This window comes from Mirounga leonina, unplaced genomic scaffold (assembly GCF_011800145.1).
Source record: "Mirounga leonina isolate KUSES-001 unplaced genomic scaffold, KU_Mleo_1.0 Mir_447, whole genome shotgun sequence".
NCBI lineage: Eukaryota > Metazoa > Chordata > Mammalia > Carnivora > Phocidae > Mirounga > Mirounga leonina.
In genome coordinates this window covers 4,075,484-4,095,050 of record NW_023270757.1, presented here as the reverse complement: position 1 = coordinate 4,095,050, position 19,567 = coordinate 4,075,484, and the positions used below count along the sequence as shown (strand labels likewise).

The following is a 19,567-nucleotide window of genomic DNA, read 5'->3' as shown; positions in this document are numbered from 1 at the left end:
TATTTCTCTATATTTAAAATTCTATACTGAAAGCCACTAAAGATTCCCTTTCAAAACTATCTTAATTAGGCGATCTCATCTCAAAATATTGCCTACTGTTACTTGCTTACTTCATTTTAGATTTTTTTTTTTTGAGATAAAGACAAAAGGACTTAGATTCCATCTAAACCTGTTTCCGCTTTTTAAAAAAGTTCTCTGAATCACTATTCAGTATTTCCAAACACACACTATCTTTGTTAATCATACAACTATCTTTATCATAATCTCAATCCATCAATCAGCTTCATTCCACCTGTCTTCTTTCCCTATCAAGGCCCACCTTTGCTGTTTTGTTCTGTGCTTTAGCTCCACTTAGGATCATCTGTGTCAGTCAATTCTCTGTTCAGAGATCAGTTTTCAGCCAAGTGTACCGCCTTAGAGGATATTTCCCTCTTTCTTTCGACCCACAAATAAATCAGTTCACTTCTCTAAATTTAAACAGTTTTCAATAAAGTCCACTTAGCAAGTTTACCAGTGAATATTACTAATGTTGTAAAAAAGCACTCAGTCAATTCTTCAGACATTTTTGGGACCAACTCTCCTATTCTTTTTAAGTCTCGCATTCTTTCTTCTTGCTCATGTCCATAAGGTGACATGGACAGATTATCACCTGTCTTTGAACTTAACCACTCTTCACCCACAAATTTCACAGTGGGGCCCAAGAGGGGAAGCAAGAGAGGTCACGTTTACTGAGCACTTGTGATATGCTAGTCACCATGTGGGCACCTTACACACATGGATTAACCTGGTTTTTCCCTTGCAACCATCTTACGGGTTATGAGCATCTCCCTTTGACAAATGAAAAAAAAAAAAAAAAAAAAAAACCAGAGGCTCCGAGTAGGTAAATAACTAGAGCTCAGGGTCCCATACTAGAAAGTCGTAATTCCCAAACTTAAGAAATGAGAAGACTGAGAACATACTTCAAAGAAGTTAACAAGAAACATGCAAAAGTTGTGGCTTCTCATCTAGAGGCATTTGTTGATGTTTCATATGAAAGAAATTACAAAAAAGACAAAGGAAGTGGAGAAAGTGTGTTATCAGGACCCACTACTTGCTCTGCGGTCTAGGACAACATACGCAATGTGAAATTATCCTCTAGCTTGAGGAATGAGAAAGAAATGGGGCACAGAGACAAGCAGGAACACTGTCTATGTGCGTTGGGGCACACACAGACTGATGCTGATACCACCCCTCAGGTGACAAATGGAGGGGCACTAATGAGTTCTGCAACAGTAGTTCTCCCTAAGGTGCAACAGAACTGGGGAAAAATAAATCTTCGAATATTTCACATCAAAACAAACCCCCCGCACAGCTTCCGATAAAACCTCAATAAATGTGACTACTTAACTGATTAAAGCACATTCCATGAGCCAGAATATATACTGCAAATCAAGTGTAAAGAATACTTTATGTACACAAAACAAATTCCCAGTTACCTTAACACTGTTAGACTGTGTCACCAATACTAAGTTGCTAGTTCCTTTATATCACCTCCCACCCCACAGGACGCATTTTATAAACACTCTCGAGAGGAAAGGAGAAAGTTAAACAGCGACAATTACCCTTGATTACAACCTCAACCGCTTAGAAATACAGTCTCTGAGAGAAAACAAAAAGGTCTGTGAATAAGTTGGAAGGAAACAGCGCCAGGCTACTAGAATGTTTCAGCTATCCAAATTACGAAAAGAACTACACGAGGGACGTGAGTTAGCACTCTCAAACAGAATCCTAGGGTTTCAGAGCAGAAGAAAATCCATCAGGATCCAGGTAAATGGACTCCTGTATTTTAAAGATGAGGAAATTGAGACTTAAAACTGGACAGTTGTACTGTTGGGTTCACTGTCTAATGATGTCCTCTCCTACCCCACCCACCCCACTTCATGGCAGTATCAGATAAAGAAAAATATTTAAGGGGAAAGCATGCTCTGTTTCCTAATTCATCAAAATGTACCAAGGAAAACACAAAGGATATAAAAGTTGATAACCTAATTAGTTATAATTCTGCACACCTAGACCATTAGGCCTTTTGATTTAGAAGCCTCAGTAGTGAGAGAGCTAGCTAGAAATGATCAAAAACATGACTGACGGATACAGCAGACATAAATTGTCCAGCCCCTTATTATCACTCCAGTGTAGATTAAGATAATAAAATATGGTATGTACCTCACTACTGTTTTCTCTGGAATATAAAATTTAAATTAATTTTGGGAATTCCAATTTCATCTGCTTTCCTTCATGCCAGTGTTTAGTGCCTTTTTCAACGCCATACTTTATTTTTTTATTTTATTTTTTTTTTAAGATTTTATTTATTTATTTGACAGAGAGAAGACACAGTGAGAGAGGGAACACAAGCAAGGGGAGTGGGAGAGGGATAAGCAGGCTTTCAGCCGAGCAAGGAGCCCGATGCGGGGCTGGATCCCAGGACCCTGGGATCATGACCCAAGCAGAAGGCAGACGCTTAACGACTGAGCCACCCAGGCATCCCTCAACGCCATACTTTAAAACAAAGTTCTCTACAATGATTTTCACAAAATGTTTCACAGTGATTTTTTATCTCTGAAAAGTAGTAAGACTAGGGGACTTTTTATTTTTTGTTCTTTTTTGCATCTTAGTATATTTTGCTTTCAATGTAATAAAAACATTTAAGTTAAAAGCCAAAAATACTAGACCGATCAGCTAATATTTCTGAACAGTATGCCACAGGTTTAATTATGGGATAGTAATTGTCCAGTACTCATCTAAATTTCATTCTGCTACTGCTGTAACAGGAAGTAGGAGGCCTTGAAAGGGACCCTCTAGAATCCCCAGGGTAAGCAGAAGCTGAGTGCATATCTACTCTCCAGGACATACCTCAAAGGAATCATGGTGTGTGAGAGAGCTATTTACAACTTACTTTGTGTATAATCAGCAGAAACAAAAGATATGACAACAAGCATAAAGGCCTCCCTCTCTTTCCCTCTTTCTCCCCTCTCAGGAGAATTCAGCAAGGGAGGGCCAGTGGGTATTCACTTCAGTGTCAAAAGGGCTTCCAGAAAACACATTTTCTGTGGGGCAGGGAGGAAATATGGCAGGCTTCCTACACACACACACACACACACACACACACACACTTCTTGTTTACTGAGATCACACATTAAAAACTGTTAGGGGCCAGCCTTCTGAAAAGAAGACTGAACAAACCCCACAACGGGAGCTCCTACTCAGAATAACTGAAACTGAAGGAGGTAAAAGGTGTGTGTAAGGAAGGGGACAATGGAAGAAACAAAGAGGCACAGAAATGATAACGTGAGAACAGAAACACGTTACCAAGAAAAGGGATTACAGAGTCTGGGATGCTTCTTGCAGAGTTAGGGCCCATTTGAAATTTTATTTTTAAACACTGAACATTCAGGTAGCCATTTGCCTGATAGGCACTATAAAAGTCAGAGCCTAAATAAACAAACTAACTTCCCTGTCAGCTCAAGACTCTTCAGTTAAGCTGGCCACAAGCCTGGATCATTTCTGAAGGGCATGTGTTTTGGTGACTTCAGACTAGCATGCAGGGATGAGGGAAACTATCTGAACCCATGAAAAACTTGGAAAAGAGTGAAGAGACAAAATTTGTTTTAAGAAGCAGAGAGTGGGAGCGAGAGAGCCCAAAACGAGTCCCATTAGAGGACGGAGGGACTGGCTGGGTACAAGCTCTTTCACCCTCCAAGCTAGAGAAAAGCACTGATTAGAACTTCAACCTCATTTCAGCGGTTAGACAATGCCAGGCAGCAAGAGGAAAAATTACTCAGATAACACAAAGAATTCAGGAAGACCATTAAGTGAAATAGATTTGGCAATAAGCTAGTCAGGAGCTCTTGTGAGAAAGAGCAGAGAAAGAAATGAATTAATTACCAACACTGTAAAGATGAAGATGTACACTGAACACTGCTACAAAATAAATGAATACAAAAATCGAAAAACAGGAAGATGAACTGAGTTGCTGGATGTGCAGATAACTTATACCTTAATTTTTCAGGCTACAATTTCACTAAAGACAACATTCTGGGCCTAATCTTTCTCAGCCGTGGAACCCCAGGCTAAGACTCAGAAGGGACAAGTATACAGAAGTTAAAGCTCAAGAATCAAAATACTGCTTAACCATCAAAAAGGAACTGGTGAGTCTAAACAGTATTGATCCAGTCTCCAATACAGACAGAATGGCCAGAAATATGCTTATTCTTATAGAGGCCTTAGATGAGGCAGGGCTGTAACAACAGGAACATGGTAATAATGAGAGATTATAGGAGAGCTGAGCAGGACAGAGGACAGTCCCCTCTAGAGTCAGCCCAGAATAATGAACTACAGGATCGAGAGGAGAGAGCAGAAAAGGGTCAAGGAGGGATTCTGCTACTCAACAGGTTGACAGACACAGAGGATTACTGCGGGTGGGCACATGTCCTCACAGGAACCAGGTACTGTTTAATTGGGGCTCACTCTCTTTCTGCCTCGGGAGCTGGTCCTCTTGGGTGAGCCAGGGCCCTAGACTCTGTGATAGGAGCAACCTCTGCAGGTATAATTACAGGAAATTTTCACAGCCACAAACAACAATACCTTGTTTTTATACTGTGAAATGTAGACTAGAAGGTAAAAATCTCTCTTTCCTGGTGACCCCGTGCGGAGCCTGATGGACCACGAATAATGCTGAAATTACATAGCATCTTTCTTCCAGAGCCCTCAAAGGGCTTTACACATAGTATTTATTAATTCCCATATCAGACAAGTAAGAGGACAGGAGAAAATTTCTATCATACTCTTTTTAAACAAGAAAACTGAGGACCATCACTACAGTCTTCCCCCACATTTGATAAATTGAATAGAACTGAAAATAAGACAAAGTTCCCTCAACTACCACGCTAGTGTTTTACTAGAAAAGCCTTCTACCATATGAGAGTTTGCTTATTTGTCCAATTCTTGTTTTATGTGGGTTTTAGCACTGAAGAAAATGTGAATGAAGAAGTTATTTGTAACTTGCCATGGATGAGCTTTATACTTGAGAAAGAAAAGTACAAAATATGATTACTTTCAACTAGTTTACAATCCTTCTTGTAATTGAGTATTTTGGAAATTAAACACCTCAGATTGTTGCTGACGGGCATATACATTGTCAAGCCTGACAAGTGACATTAAGTGAAATTTCTTTAAGATTTTATTTATTTATTTATTTATTTATTTATTTATTTATTTATTTATTTATTTGAGAGCATGGGTTTGGGGAGAGGCAGAAGGACAGCAGACTCCTCGCTGAGCAGGGAGCTGGGCTCCATCCCAGGACCCTGAGCTCATGACCTGAGCCAAAGTCAGACACCTAACCGGCTGAGCCACCCAGCTGCCCCTAAAATTTCAAATATGCTTATATACACCCAGGTTAAGTTTCTTTCTGTCCTCAAAGCTCAACTCCAACTATCTTAAAGAGAGGTAATATGAAAAACTCCACTGGCTTTGGCATTAGACTTCTATTTTAACCCCAAAAGCAGTACCTTGTAAAGTTGATCAGTAAAGTACCAATTTAGAGTCTTGTTTCCTGCATCCATAAAGTGGGAATAATTATATTTTTACTGTGTAAGCTTGGCTAGGTTGAAGGAGAGGACACAGATAAAGCACCTAACTAAGCATGCAGTAGGGACACGTATAGGTAAATGATACTTCCCCAGATGGCACCCCACCCCTCTCCCAGTATGCACCCCCATGAGAGCTGAAAAGTTTGAGACAGAGAAGGAAGGGATTTGAGGAAGGAAAAGTAAACCTCAAGTAACAAAGGACTAATATAAGCAATTAGGGAAACTAAAAAATTGTATCTATTCAATTAGTCTCAATTAGGGGCCTGGTCAATCAACTTTCAGAAGGCTTCCTAGAATGCTCTGTTGAAAAGACTATAAAGACCTGTGTAGGGGCGCCTAGGTGGCTAAGTCGTTAAGCGTCTGCCTTCGGCTCAAGTCATGATCCCAGGGTCCTGGGATCAAGCCCCGCGTCGGGCTCCCTGCTCAGAGGGGAACCTGCTTCTCCCTCTCCCACTCCCCCTGCTTGTGTTCCCTCTCTTGCTGTGTGTCTCTCTGTGTCAAATAAAGAAATAAAATCTTTAAAAAAAAAAAAAAAAGATCATTTTCTATACAGGGGAGCCGGTGTGGCTCAGTCGTTAAGCGTCTCCCTTCGGCTCAGGTCAGGATCCCAGGGTCCTGGGATCGAGCCCCGCATCGGGCTCCCTGCTCAGCGGGGAACCTGCTTCTCCCTCTCCCACTCCCCCTGCTTGTGTTCCCCCCTCGCATTCTCTCTCTGTGTCAAATAAATAAAATAAAACCTTAAAAAAAAAAAAAAACCTGTGTAAGTTCTGAGAGACTGACCATTACCGTCTTCTTTGGGGGAAGGAATGAGAAATGGCACATTTCACACTCTGCCACTCCTGCCCCAACCAAGCCCTTCACAATTAAAAATAAGGTAATTTTTTGAGTTTCCTTTCAAGCTAGTGGGTTGACCTATGAATTAAAAATAAGGAGCTTCCAGGGAACATAGGTGAATAAAATCTGAAGAACCTCTACCCTTTTGGGGTTAAATAAAAAAACTGAACAAAACAGCAAACTGATAGACAAAACCACCTGTCTAGGTCAGAGGTTCAAAGTGTACTCCTCAGCCAAGGCACATGATTAGCGCATCTCCTGGGAACTTGTCTGAAATGCCTTTGGGACTAAAGACCTGAGACCCACTGTGACAAAACCCAGGGGTGGAGCCCAGCCATTTGTTTATGCAAGCCTGCCAGGTGATGCTGAGCAGCATTAAGGTTTGAGCATCACCAGCATAAATAAACGAGAAAATCAAAAAAGAACTAAGAAGGCAAAAGCTCTCTAGATGATAGCTTAGTTTTAGAAAATATATGCCTCTTTAAAAAAGGGGGGGTGAAAGAAGAAGAAAGTAGCACCCACCAGGCATAAATTCCAGGATGTCCCAAAATCTTACTATGAAGAAGAGATGGTAAGTCAGAAAAGGAGACTCTTAAGAGGGAAAGCCAAAATAAGCAAGCCACTTGAGCAGTGGTCTGTCCAACTCCACAGACGCTGCAAACATCAGAAGAAAATGATTTGGGGGTAGACATTAACTTCAGCGTTTAAACTAAAAGCACTTTAAAATGATCCAGGTACCCTCGAACTCAACCACTGAGTCAGTTCCACTCGGCTTCCCTCCCTGGTTCTCCACAACAATCAAGAATGAGGATAAATGGAACGATCTCTGATGAAGGGAGAGAGGCCATTTCAATCACCAAGCCACTGAATTTCTTTTCTTGAGGGGGTGGCTTTTTTTTTTTTTTAGAAAGGCGTTCACTTTTGAAGATCTTACTTTCATCAGAGGCACAAAATGAGACAAATCCAAAGGGTTTCTTTTCTTCCTAACTTTAACAATTCTAAAGAGAAAAATGTATGTTACTAAGCAGAAAGGAAGTTTGGGGATCACATAAGATGAAAGAAGTGTTACGTGCCATAGAGTGAGAAAACAAATATTACTCCCCCAAAACTCTATGTCTCAAGTTACCCAGTAAATCACCTACCTTAAATTTATTACGGTTAAAAAAAAAGTTTTAGTAGCCATATACATGGCTTAAGAGACAAAATACAAAGAGCACGTAAACTAGATTTAATGCACAGTGGCTGTCTAGAGATTCTTCTGGACTAGACCCTTGCCCCATTTGACAGGACTCAGACTCACTATGAAGAGTGAGGCTGAAGGAGGCCACAAATTGTAGCAAAAGACCAGAGGAATTCCGACTGCTGTAAACAGGAGAGCCAGGGGAGCCTTTACCACGTTGCTAAAGTGCATAATGTAGCAAGTCGAAAATCAATGAATCAACGTGGTTTTCTTTGCATGCAAAGTTTGAACACAGGTAATGAGAAGAAAGGAAATGGGAAGGCAGATTGAGGCTTGCTGTTCCATTCAGTAAAAACTTTCCCAATTCAAACGCAAGTCATACTGTGTATTGCACAATACCCCTCCAAGCCTGCTAAGGATCCCAGGGTAAAAAGAGAAAATGTACAACATACAAAGTTGGATTTCTACAGAATGCCCACCCTCCCGCTAACCAGAGCCCCTACCCCATCCCAAGTACACAGATCCTAACTGGGGTGAGGTCTAGGGAAGATGAAATGCTACAGTATTCTGTAACAGACAGGTGGAAAGTGAATATAAATGCCTCCTACCAGGGGCATCTCTTTGTTACTGTGGGTCTCAGGAAGTGGTGAGAAGAGAAAGTAAAAGGGAGATTCTTATATTTTCCTTGGGGAATCTTACAAAGTATTTTTTCAAACATATTTTCCTCCTAAACTCTAGTGGCTTTAGAGGCTAAAAGAAGCAGCTTAGTAGACAGCAGAATGCTTTATAAATGATAAAACACATGATCTCTTTTGTTTGTTTTTGGTGTTAGTAGCCTCACATGAAGATAGAGCTACTTATTATGTCATCAACTTACCTAACAATAAGTAATGCTATAAAACACCATTTTCTCTCTACAGGTTTCCTTTTGGTGATGTGATGCTCTTCCCAGGTTTCTCGAACCACCTGTATGAGAACAGTGTTCCCAAATCCCTCCCTATTCCTTACCTCTCCTGTGAATTTTAGTCCTGCAACTAGAGCTAAACAAGCAAAGCAAACAGGTTCATTGCAATCCTATCTTTACTACAACTCTCTCCTGACTTTGCTGTCTTTTGCAAAGTTATAATAATAATCCCATTAACAAAGTCTCAGAACCACAGATCATGATTAAAAGCCTTGTCCTTATTTCCCAAACCCAGTAAATGGGTTTACTGAAAGCCTAGCCATTCTTCCCTTCCAAGCTCTTCAGCTGCCATCCCCCCACCCCAAAGATTTCTCTCCTTCCAGATCATTTCTAACAAGTGCATGCTCAGACCTTTGCCATAACCCTTAAGTGATAATACCACCTTTATCATTTCACACTCACCAACCAGTGCCATATATCACCACTCCAACTGTCAAACATATTCTCCTAGATGATGTTTAGAGCTCCCCACAAATTACCAATTAAAGTTCCTTCCGGGTGCTCTGCAACCTAGCTCTCTACCCTGCCTTTCCAGCTTTATCTTTCCCTCCTCCTTCATGACAAATACTTAATAGACAGTCTAATTAGACTATTGGATGTCTCTTGCATACTGATTTGGACTTTCCTAATTTGACATAGTTTGCACGCTGCTCTTTTAGAATACCTTCTCCTGCATTATACTTTTAAAAATCTTTCTATTTCCCAATGCCACGTCTACAAAGTTTTCTGATACCCTCAGGCAGAAGAGATCTCCTCCCCAGTGTTCTACCATCCTTAGGGATCTCAGCACTACACAACTTTGGACTGTAAATACATGTTTTTCTTTCCTTAAGGGCAGTATCTTACTTCTCTTTGTATTCCCCCATAACCCCTACCACACTGCTTTACACACACAGCAGATAGTCAACAAATACATGCAAAATAAATAATAAATAAATCTCTTAAAATTCATAGTGGCACCAGAAAGCCAATGCTACAAACACAGCGATTTCAACTGTACCTTCATTCCACCAGATCCTCAACAAACACCCTTAAGGCAGTTAAGAGCCAATAATTCCTATTTTATAGAAATTCAGGATGCAAGGAGGTTACTATATATGCACAGAACATTCTTCTGAGTATAATTTAGCCTGTAAAGTTTCAGTAACTAATTCAGTGTCACCCTGTTGATTTGTGGTATGTTTCTATGGAAATGATACTTCTCTTGCTGGACTTTCCTTCCAGCTTACTTCAGGACACCTCTAAAACCTGACTCCATCAAAGCAGTCTTCTAAAGATGAGAAAATATACAACACTTTCTCTACAACAGAAGTGTGAGAGATCTTTCTCTGCCCCGCAAGCTGTCAACACATGCTGAAATCTGAAGTACAGAATGATAAAATAAATTCTGCCTCTCAGTTTAAAATTTACTAGGCTTTGAAGTAGAAGCAGGTATGAAAAACCTCCTGTAATAAGCTCCTTAAAACATGTATTGATTGCCATATACCGAGAAAGAAAGTAATCAGCCCATTACACTGCCCTGAGAGAGGAACACATTTCCAAGATACCATGAGAGTGGTTTACAGCCAGCTGGAGATAAATTTCCATCCCCAATCAGTGTCTCCTTTGTTTCAAGCCAGGAGTAAGCAACTACAGCCTGTGGGCCAACTGCTACCTTGTGATCTACTTTTGTAAATAAAGCTTTATTGAAATACAACTACGCCTATTACTTTATATCATCTATGACTGTGGCTACAAAGACAGAATCGAATAGTTGCTACAACAACCACATGGCTGCCTAAAATATTTACTATCCAGATCCTTTTATTTATTTTTTTTTAAAAAGATTTTATTTATTTATTTGACAGAGAGGGACACAGCGAGAGAGGGAACACAAGCAGGGGGAGTGGGGGAGGGAGAAGCAGGCCTCCCACTGAGCAGGGAGCCCGATGCGGGGCTCGATCCCAGAACCTTGGGATCATGACCTGAGCCAAAGGCAGACGCCTAACAACTGAGCCACCCAGGTGCCCCTACTATCCAGATCCTTACAGAAAAGGTCTACCAATCCCTGTTTTAGACTGCGCAAAATTATACCTCTTTCCCCAGCAACATCACTTTTAAGAATTAATCTTTAGGAAATAAGAATACAGTGCAAACAAGAGTGTTCATGTTGAAGCAACACTCCTCTTAAAAGAAAAGAGCTGGCAACAACCTCAATGTCCACAGACCAAGAACCCATTGCATAAACTATGTTACAATGATTTACTAGAAACCTGTTAAAAATTATGATGGATATCTAGATTTATAGACATAAAACGGTGTCTATGACAGGGTTGAGTAAAATTTAAAATGCAAGTCATGTATCCATAATCCTTTTATGCAACTAATACCTATCCCTATGTTTGCAGGTACACCCAAATGGAGAAATGACTAAAAAGATGTTAATGAAATGTTTCCTTAGTGGCAGCCTTTCAGACAGCTCTCTCTGTAGTTTACTTAATCAGATCCATACAAATGAATATGTATCTTTACACAAAAGATGTTAAAAAAAAGCTTAAAGTATTAATTAAAATCAAGATGCAAAGTTTACATTCCACATTTTATAAAGTACTATTTTTTTTATTTTTTATTATTTTTTTTTTTTTTTTCAGAAAACAGGTGGTTTTTTTTTTTTTGTATTTTTTGGTTTGGGCAGGCTTCTGGTTTTGTTGTTGCTGTTTTAATTTTTCCTTTTTCTTTGTTTTAAAGACAAAAAGACTCTTAGGCTTACTAATAACCTGCATATCTAGGCACTGGCATTCCCACTACATATGGCAACCTCAGTTTTGGATGGAAAAAGTCCCCTGCAAAAGGATGCATGGGTTAGGAAGAAGAAGAGAGGTTAACAGAATAGTCCCCTGAATGGAAATGTATTAATTCAATCAGTGTCTTGCTTCTGGGTTACCATAAAAAGGTTCATAAAGTACCCAAAAGCCACATAAGATTTTAGAATTATGCTGCTCAGTGACTGATTCTCAGTGAAGAATAAGAAAGGAGAGATTTTTCTCAATCTTCATTTTCCTCAACAAAAGTAAGCTTCTGCAAGTTTGAGACATGTATTTTTTAAACTGGTAATGAAAAAAGGCCAAGGATGTACATGATACAAGTATTAAGAACCAGGTAGCCCCACTGATAAAGAGATGCTAAGTCAACACCACATAAGGCTTGAAAACTAACCACAAGAACAACAGAGGGCAAAATTGCTAGTAACAACCAACACCACTCACCCTCTCTGTACCAGACTTTCCAGGCATGATTACTAAGCCCCACTTTATAAGTGAAGTCACTGAGGTTCAGAGAGGTTACAGAACTTTTCCAAAGTCACATAAAGAAGAGAGAAATTGAAAAGCAGATACATCTGCCTCAAAAGTCTGGACTCTTCCCACCAGGCCAACTAATGAAACAGAAATTACATTTCTAATGAAGTACTATATAAAATCCCAGTATAAATTTAACAAGTTAGAACACTTGAAATTCCTGGTTTATAAAGATATTACAAAATGATGATGTCAATTAATTTGCTTTACAAGTAATTTATTTTAAATCGTGTTTTCTACATTTTCTGAGTTAAATATATTCATATTCTCCATCCTTACATTTACACATATACGATATGTACATATCTTTGCAGATAATGCTATATCATTATATAAAGCACAAAAACTTTTTAATATTTTCATACTTAAGTGGAGTCTGGCTATATTTGTAGACACGGACTCCAGTTAGGCAGAAAACTGTGACTTGGCTTTTTTTAGGACTTTTCCCACAGTAAAATTATTTCACCGTTATGGATTAAACAAAATCTGTGCCCTGAAAATTAATATGTGAAAAGCTGTACAATGACATAACTAATTTCTTTTACATCGGCATTTAACCTGTACTATTTTTTTCTTACATATATTCTCTTTTAAAATTATGCAGAGATTAGCTTTTCCTGTGAATTCCCCATAATTGCACCTCCACGCTCAAGATACATAAAACCTTGAACTCCCAGATGGGGAAACTGAGGTTTTGCTGTGCCTCCTGTTTGGGAGTGTGGGAGTATTAGGCTTTGGTTTTCTGGCAGCCCATGGATCCCTGGTAGAGGCCTAAATGATAGGACTTTGTGGCTGTACCCCTTTCCATCTAGAGCACCTCTAATTTTCGGCAGTTCTATATATTGACTTCCTTATAAAATTTAATTTGAAAGAAAAATCCTAGCAGATTCTACAACTATTGTTTTTCTTTATTCTTTTTTAGTCACTGGCTTGAGTTACAGATGGATAACGAATGAGGCAGAGGAAAAAGCAGACTTTGGAGTTAACTTTGTTGGATACAAATTTTAGACCTTTATTTCCTCGACTGTAAAATAAAAATAATTGTACCTGCCCTGAATGCTTTTTAATAACTGAATAAGATAACATGGGTACCAAGTCTAGCACACTGTGTGAGCTAAGAGATAGCTGTGAAGTTATTAGTTTTTAATCCTCATTCTTTTACTCTTAGTAACAGGTGAAAATAAACGCTAAGCCAAATATTTATTTTAGGTCTGAAGATGCAGTATGTTCAAAGTAGGATTGGCTAAAAGAAACTAGATGTTAAGCAAAATAACAATGTTAATCAAAGGTCATCTATACATCTATAACAATATTAAAGTACTACACAGGAGAACATAATTACTTTTGATAAAACATAATCCAGGATTAAAAAGCACTAAAAGCAGCACATTTTGCTCAACAAATAGTTCCCAAGCCCTAAAATACATTTAAAGCATTGTGCATGACTGGAAATGAAGATGAAATACTGCACAGACACCCATGTATGTTGCTTGCTAGTATTCTGTTTAATTCTGAGAGGTGTAAACACGACTCGCTTTCCTGTGACCTTAATTCCATGAATACAAGTGAATATTCACAAAGCTGGGGATACAGGCTGGGGTCTTACCTATAAAATCAAACTTCAAGTTCTACTATCAAATGCTAATGATAATGAGTATAATAAGACAGGAAGCTTCCACTCAGGCACATGATTAGAATTGACGATACAAAGGTATACAGAACTCAGGAGAATTTGCCAACTTTGCCTCCAGTCTACAGTTAGCCGTAACTGATATCACAGGAATAACAGCAATGTTCTGACACTGACGAAGGCCAACCTGGTGAGAATTGTGCAGAGTGGCGAAAATCCAAGACTAATGGATGACACAAGAGGATTCTCAACCAAAAAAAGAAAGAAAGAAGGAAGGAAGGAAAGAAAGACAGGGAAAGAAACTGTCTGCCTCATCTCTCCTTCCCTTTAACTGAAGAAATTAGAACATTTTATTTAAATTTACCTCATTGTTCTCCAAAATTCAAGCCTCCCCCGCCAAGCTGAAAGAAAGGGATCTATAGTTTACTCAGTATCTACTTGGTACCAAAGCTTCACATAGGTTATCTCATTTCATCTTCCTGACAAATTCTCAAGCTAAATGTTCTTTTCCCCATTTTGAAATTGAAGAAAATAAAGGCTAGAATTAAAGTGACTTATCCAAGGTCCCAAGACTAATAAATTGCAACATTAGAATCTGAACTCAGGTCCCATCTTTTAATTCCCTCCCCTCCCCAAGTTCTATAATACCAAATATTAACGTTGGGTCCAATGGGAACAGAAAAATGCTGAGACAACAAGTATTGTTATTAACAAAGTTTGATTCTTAGGGAAAAAAAAATCCTAAATCAACTTTAATTTTTGTATTAGGGAGACATGATATTGGACTAATTCTACTCTTTCCCTCTTGGATTATGAAGGGAAAATTTTAATAAATCAAATTGGAAAAGGTTGAAATAACCACAACATCCTTTTTATAATCAAAAACTGCTTCCATGATCAGGATCACAAATATATCTTTAGACACTCTAAATGTACATGATAAATTTTTTTTCTCAGTTTGGCACTGTTAAGGAGTTTTTGTACTATTTAAGATAAAGAATTAATTTCGAAACTGGCTGTAAGGGGAAAAAAAAAATCCAGCACAAAGAAAGTTTAATATCCTTCTGAAAACTGCACTTTAGAATCTGGAACTAAAAACAAAATCACCAGAAGAAAACTCCCAATATCACTACTACATCCAACAAAGTAAAAAAATAATTCTTAATGTGAGTATTTTTTAGGACGTAAGGTAAAATATCTAATCAATTATCTAAACTTTGAAGTGCCACATCCATACATAAATCATGATTTTTGCTATAGAGTTGACTGCTTGTTTTGGTTTAAGACCTCCCATAAACAACGTGAATGTATCCGTTTATAAAGAACAACCCATTATACAGATAGCACTAATCTGATTAAACACAGGAGGTCCATCTTGACAAAATCATCACTTTACAGAAATATACAAACCACGTACCCAAAGCTCTCTAATTGGACACACAGACCCACCCATAGTTTACTTTTGGTACTATATTCTTCAGTTAAATTTCTATTCCATAACATTTAAAAAAATAGCTTCTCAAGAGAAAACTACCTTAGTTTAACAACTCTACAATTTTTTCCCTGTTAGCTATTTGGCAATTATCAAAATGTATGTGCACATACAGGCACACACATACACAACCCCATATATGTATATATATGCATTATTAAGGAAGAGAAAATGACACATAACAAGAACATGAAAACAGAAAAAATATTAAGGTTTGAAAGTGAAAAGAAAAAGGTAATTCAAAATTATGATTCAAACTATTATGGTATCTTTACCTAGGTAAGCCCAAGAAAATCCATATTTCTCCTATTCATTGGGAAAAAATCAGGCACATGAATATTTTATAAAGTCACAATTCAAAATCAGAAGGCCGTTCCATACACCCATACTTTAATCTGTTATAAATTAACTGGAGTCAGATAAAGCATGAAGCAATCCTGAGTGTTATATGTAACATGCACAATTACAACCAAAGTCAAATCATACACACCCTCAGCTAACTGTAAGCCTAAAACAACTGGAACAGTGAATGAGAAGGCTAGAGTTTCCCCTGGAGAGGGACTGGGATGGACGCAAATCTACAAAATGGATATATCTGAAACAACTGCAAAGCCTGAAAATGTCCTAAAACCCTGAAGATGTTCACGTGGTTTCATAACAGAGTCCCTTTACAAGATCCACAGCCCAGATGACTTGCATCTTTTAAACTGCCCTAGTTCCAGAATTCCTGATTTTAAATCACACTGGAAACCTTTGGCTGCAATTGAATTAGAATGGTTCAGTTTACCCCTTCTAAACGCCACAGGGGAAAAAACAAGCACCATACTTAAGTTTGTTCTGTTTTAAACTGGACCTTCTGCATTCCAAAATTGTATCCCTCTGACTAATATAAACCGTTATTACAGAGAAATGGTTAATAATAATAATAAAAAAAAAGGAAACCAAACCATCCAGTGAAAGGAATGAGGGAGTAGTAATGGTAACATACAGTACCATGAGCTGCAGTGGCCTCCCAGTCAGTGGTGCAAGGTTAACAGATCACTCTTGGCCTTCAAGCAGACAGCAAAACACAGCCTGGGGAAGGGGGGGGGGGGGGGGGGGCCAAGGCGGGGGGGAGGGGGCTCTCGCTCGGGTAGTTTACACAAGAAGTCAGCTCAGCTCCTTTCTGGCGCATTCCTCCTCTCTATCTCCCAACCTCTTTGCGTGTGTCTTGTCATATTTTCTTCAGCTGTTAATTGTCCAGACTGCAAGACTTTAAACAGCCACAGTTTAGGAAAAAGCGAAACCCTTCTAAGTGACCATCGGAGCAAATCAGCTTCATGCTGGTGGGTAAAATTTTCCAAGGGAAGTGTTCTTCTGATAGTTCCTGAGTCTCTAAGTCACCCCCACCCCCACCCCTACCCGCCGCCACACACACTCCCCTAGAGGGCTAAATGCACTGTGGCAATAAAACATTCATGCGACTTGGAATTTTAACACAATGCCATTTCCCTAGTTTAACCTGAAAGGAATGCACTAGTCACAACAGACTACATCATCCTGCCATTAAACCCTGCCAAGGAACGGCTTTTTTGGCCGTGCTGGGCCAGCTTTGACGGGAAAGGAGTACACAGACCCACACACTGAGCACAGAGGGGCCACCTCTGCTTCCTCAGCCTCGGCCAGCAACACCCTGCTCTTGAACATGACCCTTGACCTTTCGCATTGTGACCGGCTTGTGATGCATGTGTCGCTCTGGAACTTCTGCAGAGCCACGCACTGCGCAGGCCATTTGCCGCTCCCTCTCCACAGGACTTGGGAGGATGCCAAAAGTTCTTATGATTACTGCTACTACTGAAACTCAAAGGTTTAAGTGTGGGGATGCTTTCTCCCTGTGTCCCAGAGTGGTCTGCTTTTCTCTTTCCTTTGTTTGTTCAGGACTTTTTAAAAAACAAACTTTGCATTTGCATTCATAATTAGGTTATGATTACCGACAAAATGGTTTGCTTTTGGGACTGCTTATCAAAGCTGCCAGTTCTTTCGCATTTAAGTGACATTTAATTTAGATTTACAAAATACAAAAACAGAAATAATTCTGATTTCTCCTGAGAATCTTAGAGAAAAACTCAAAGGTGTTAAATTCTAAAACATCCACACGTTATTAACCATTTCATGCGGCTAAAGTACTATCACAAAACAAGCAATAAGTTAGATCAAAAAACCCCTAGATTTATTGATTTATTGGTTTATTACTTGTGCAGAGATTTCTGCCTTCCAAGGAACATAATGGACAAACCAAGAAACAAAGAAAAATATATGTACAACAAATGAAAAATTTAAATCATATTAAAAGTTTAAAAATGTTTTAATTAATTTCTAACTCTGCTGCGAGGCCAGTTTGGCCCTTTATAACCAATCATATCACAACAGTATTTTTATTAATTTTGTTAGTTACCAGATACCATAATTTTGACCCCCCCCCGAATCCCTTTTTCCTTCATCTTCAACTTCCCTTCCACTATTAAAGTACACCTTACAGATTTTTTTTTTTCTTTTCTGATTACCCATTTTTCCCCTTTTCTGATCATTAACTCTTCATATGGGGCACTTTCACTTTCAACATTGCCCTATTATTTTGTCTTTGTTACTCCTCCTCTCTGCTATAGTCACAGGTAGGTCTGAAAAGCAGCAAGTCTCTCCTTCTTGCCCTTGACCTTGAACTACAGCCAGGTGAGGGCTGAATTATCCCTACAAAAGGCAAAAGGTGTTCCAGTTTTAATCTCCTAGAATGAGGCCACGTGCCCTTCTCAGTAACAAATGAAGAACATCTTATTTCATCTAAGAGAATACTCTAAAATACAAAATGATGATCTCTAAGCAAGTTAACATGCACATATAAAATAAAACCAAACTGTCGTCTTTAGCGCAATTTTTGTCTCCTTAGTAGTTGGAATTAGTGTTAAGCCCTAGTTAAAAGATTTTTTTCTTTTTCTTTCCTTTAAACAGACATTATCAGGTCTTGAAAAGTCATTCTAATCCCTTCACCTTACCCAAGCCAGGCTAATTCTAGATAGGAGGACAGCAATTAACTTAAAAAAAAAAAAAAAAAAAAAGGGAATTATATTTGACTTGGGGGACAGAGGATGGGAGATCAACCCAACAGAGAAGCAAAGATTATCAGAACCTTTGCTAAAGATTTCCATTTCAAAATGTAAATGCTGAAATCAAACTCATTTTAATCTATATTAAAACACAGCAATAAAGGCATGATTTTTTTCAAGTTACCTGACTTATTATCAATGTATATTCAAATTCCAAATTAGGATGTTTTATTGGGAAACCCAGTAAAATTGAAGACAGCACCAAGGCAAGACATGAGATTAAAATTACAAAGGATAATTTCTATTTAAATCCAGATATATTTTTTTGCTTGTATCAAATTAATCAACACAGTGATCCCAGAGTATCTAGGATGAGCATCCAGAGAAAGAAAAAAGTGAAGGTCTGTGAACATGCAAGAGGCATTTTAAATCCTCTCAATTGTGATGCATTTCCTCTGAAGACTTCTGGAATTTTGAGATACATCATTCAAAAAAGCGATAATCCATCTTATTCTATTTCTCAACAAATTGTCAACCAATTTTATAATGTATTCACTGCTATGGTACAGTGATGCATCATAATGAGGAAACCATAGAATGGTACAAATACCACCATGAAAAATATTTTATATGAAATTATATCAATATAGAACTTGCTAGAAAAGAAAGAAACCCATATCAGTAAGTTCACTGAAATGCAAAAAGTTGCAAAAATCCAAGTTTTACAGAAATAGTAACTTATTTTGGCGGGTAGGTTTGAGATGATCAAATCTGTAATAAGCATTTTCCCATAACCAAAAAAAAAAAAGCCTTACCATGTGAAATGGCATTTAGAAATACAAGTTTGAAAGTTTTGTAAGCTACCTCTTAATTTCTAGAAAGCAAAATAGGTGAGATTTTTCTCACTGACTTCTATTACAAGGAACATGAGCACACATATGTTAACTCATTCTTCTCAACAAGAGTCCACTTGGAGTCAAAGATTGGCTAAATCAACCACCACTACCCACACTCAGGCAGTTAACAGAAGCCAACCCTGAGTTAAGGCAAACCTCAGAGGCAAAGGGATTAGAAAGGAGATGTGTAGATCGAGGAGGGAAGGAAGAAAAAGGAGATGGTGTGGGAAGAAAGCAGACTGAAAGAAAAGTAAGCAACAAGCAAAAAGGGGGTGGGAAAGAGTGTAAAAATGAGCTGGGAGGAGTGACGTGGAAAGAAGCAGGGAAAAGGAGAGAAAAGAATAGGGAGCCTGAAGGAAGAAAGGGGATGGCTGGGGGAGAGAGGCGGAATAGGAGCCCCACAACACCACAGTGGATCAAGCAGCTGGCCGGAGATGCTAATTCAGCGCTTTAACAAATCAATGCCACTTGAAAAGTACAATGCGAGCCCTCACTGGGTAGATGTCAGGGGACTGAGAAAATGCATTCT

At 38.7% G+C, this 19,567-nt stretch overlaps 1 protein-coding gene across 7 annotated transcripts in view; it reads right to left on the bottom strand.

Annotated features, from left to right (window-relative positions):
• BNC2 (basonuclin 2) overlaps window positions 1-19,567 on the bottom strand; it is a 430,537-nt gene that overhangs the window by 257,679 nt on the left and 153,291 nt on the right. For 2 of the 7 annotated variants that reach the window (XM_034987949.1, XM_034987951.1), the window contains exon 1: window positions 16,056-16,143. The exons of the other annotated variants lie outside the window; for them this stretch is intronic. In XM_034987949.1, the coding sequence (XP_034843840.1) occupies window positions 16,056-16,058 (3 nt within the window). In that variant the 5' untranslated portion in view covers window positions 16,059-16,143. Of the gene's footprint in view, window positions 1-16,055; window positions 16,144-19,567 lie in introns of those variants that run through there. 7 annotated transcript variants of the gene reach the window in all.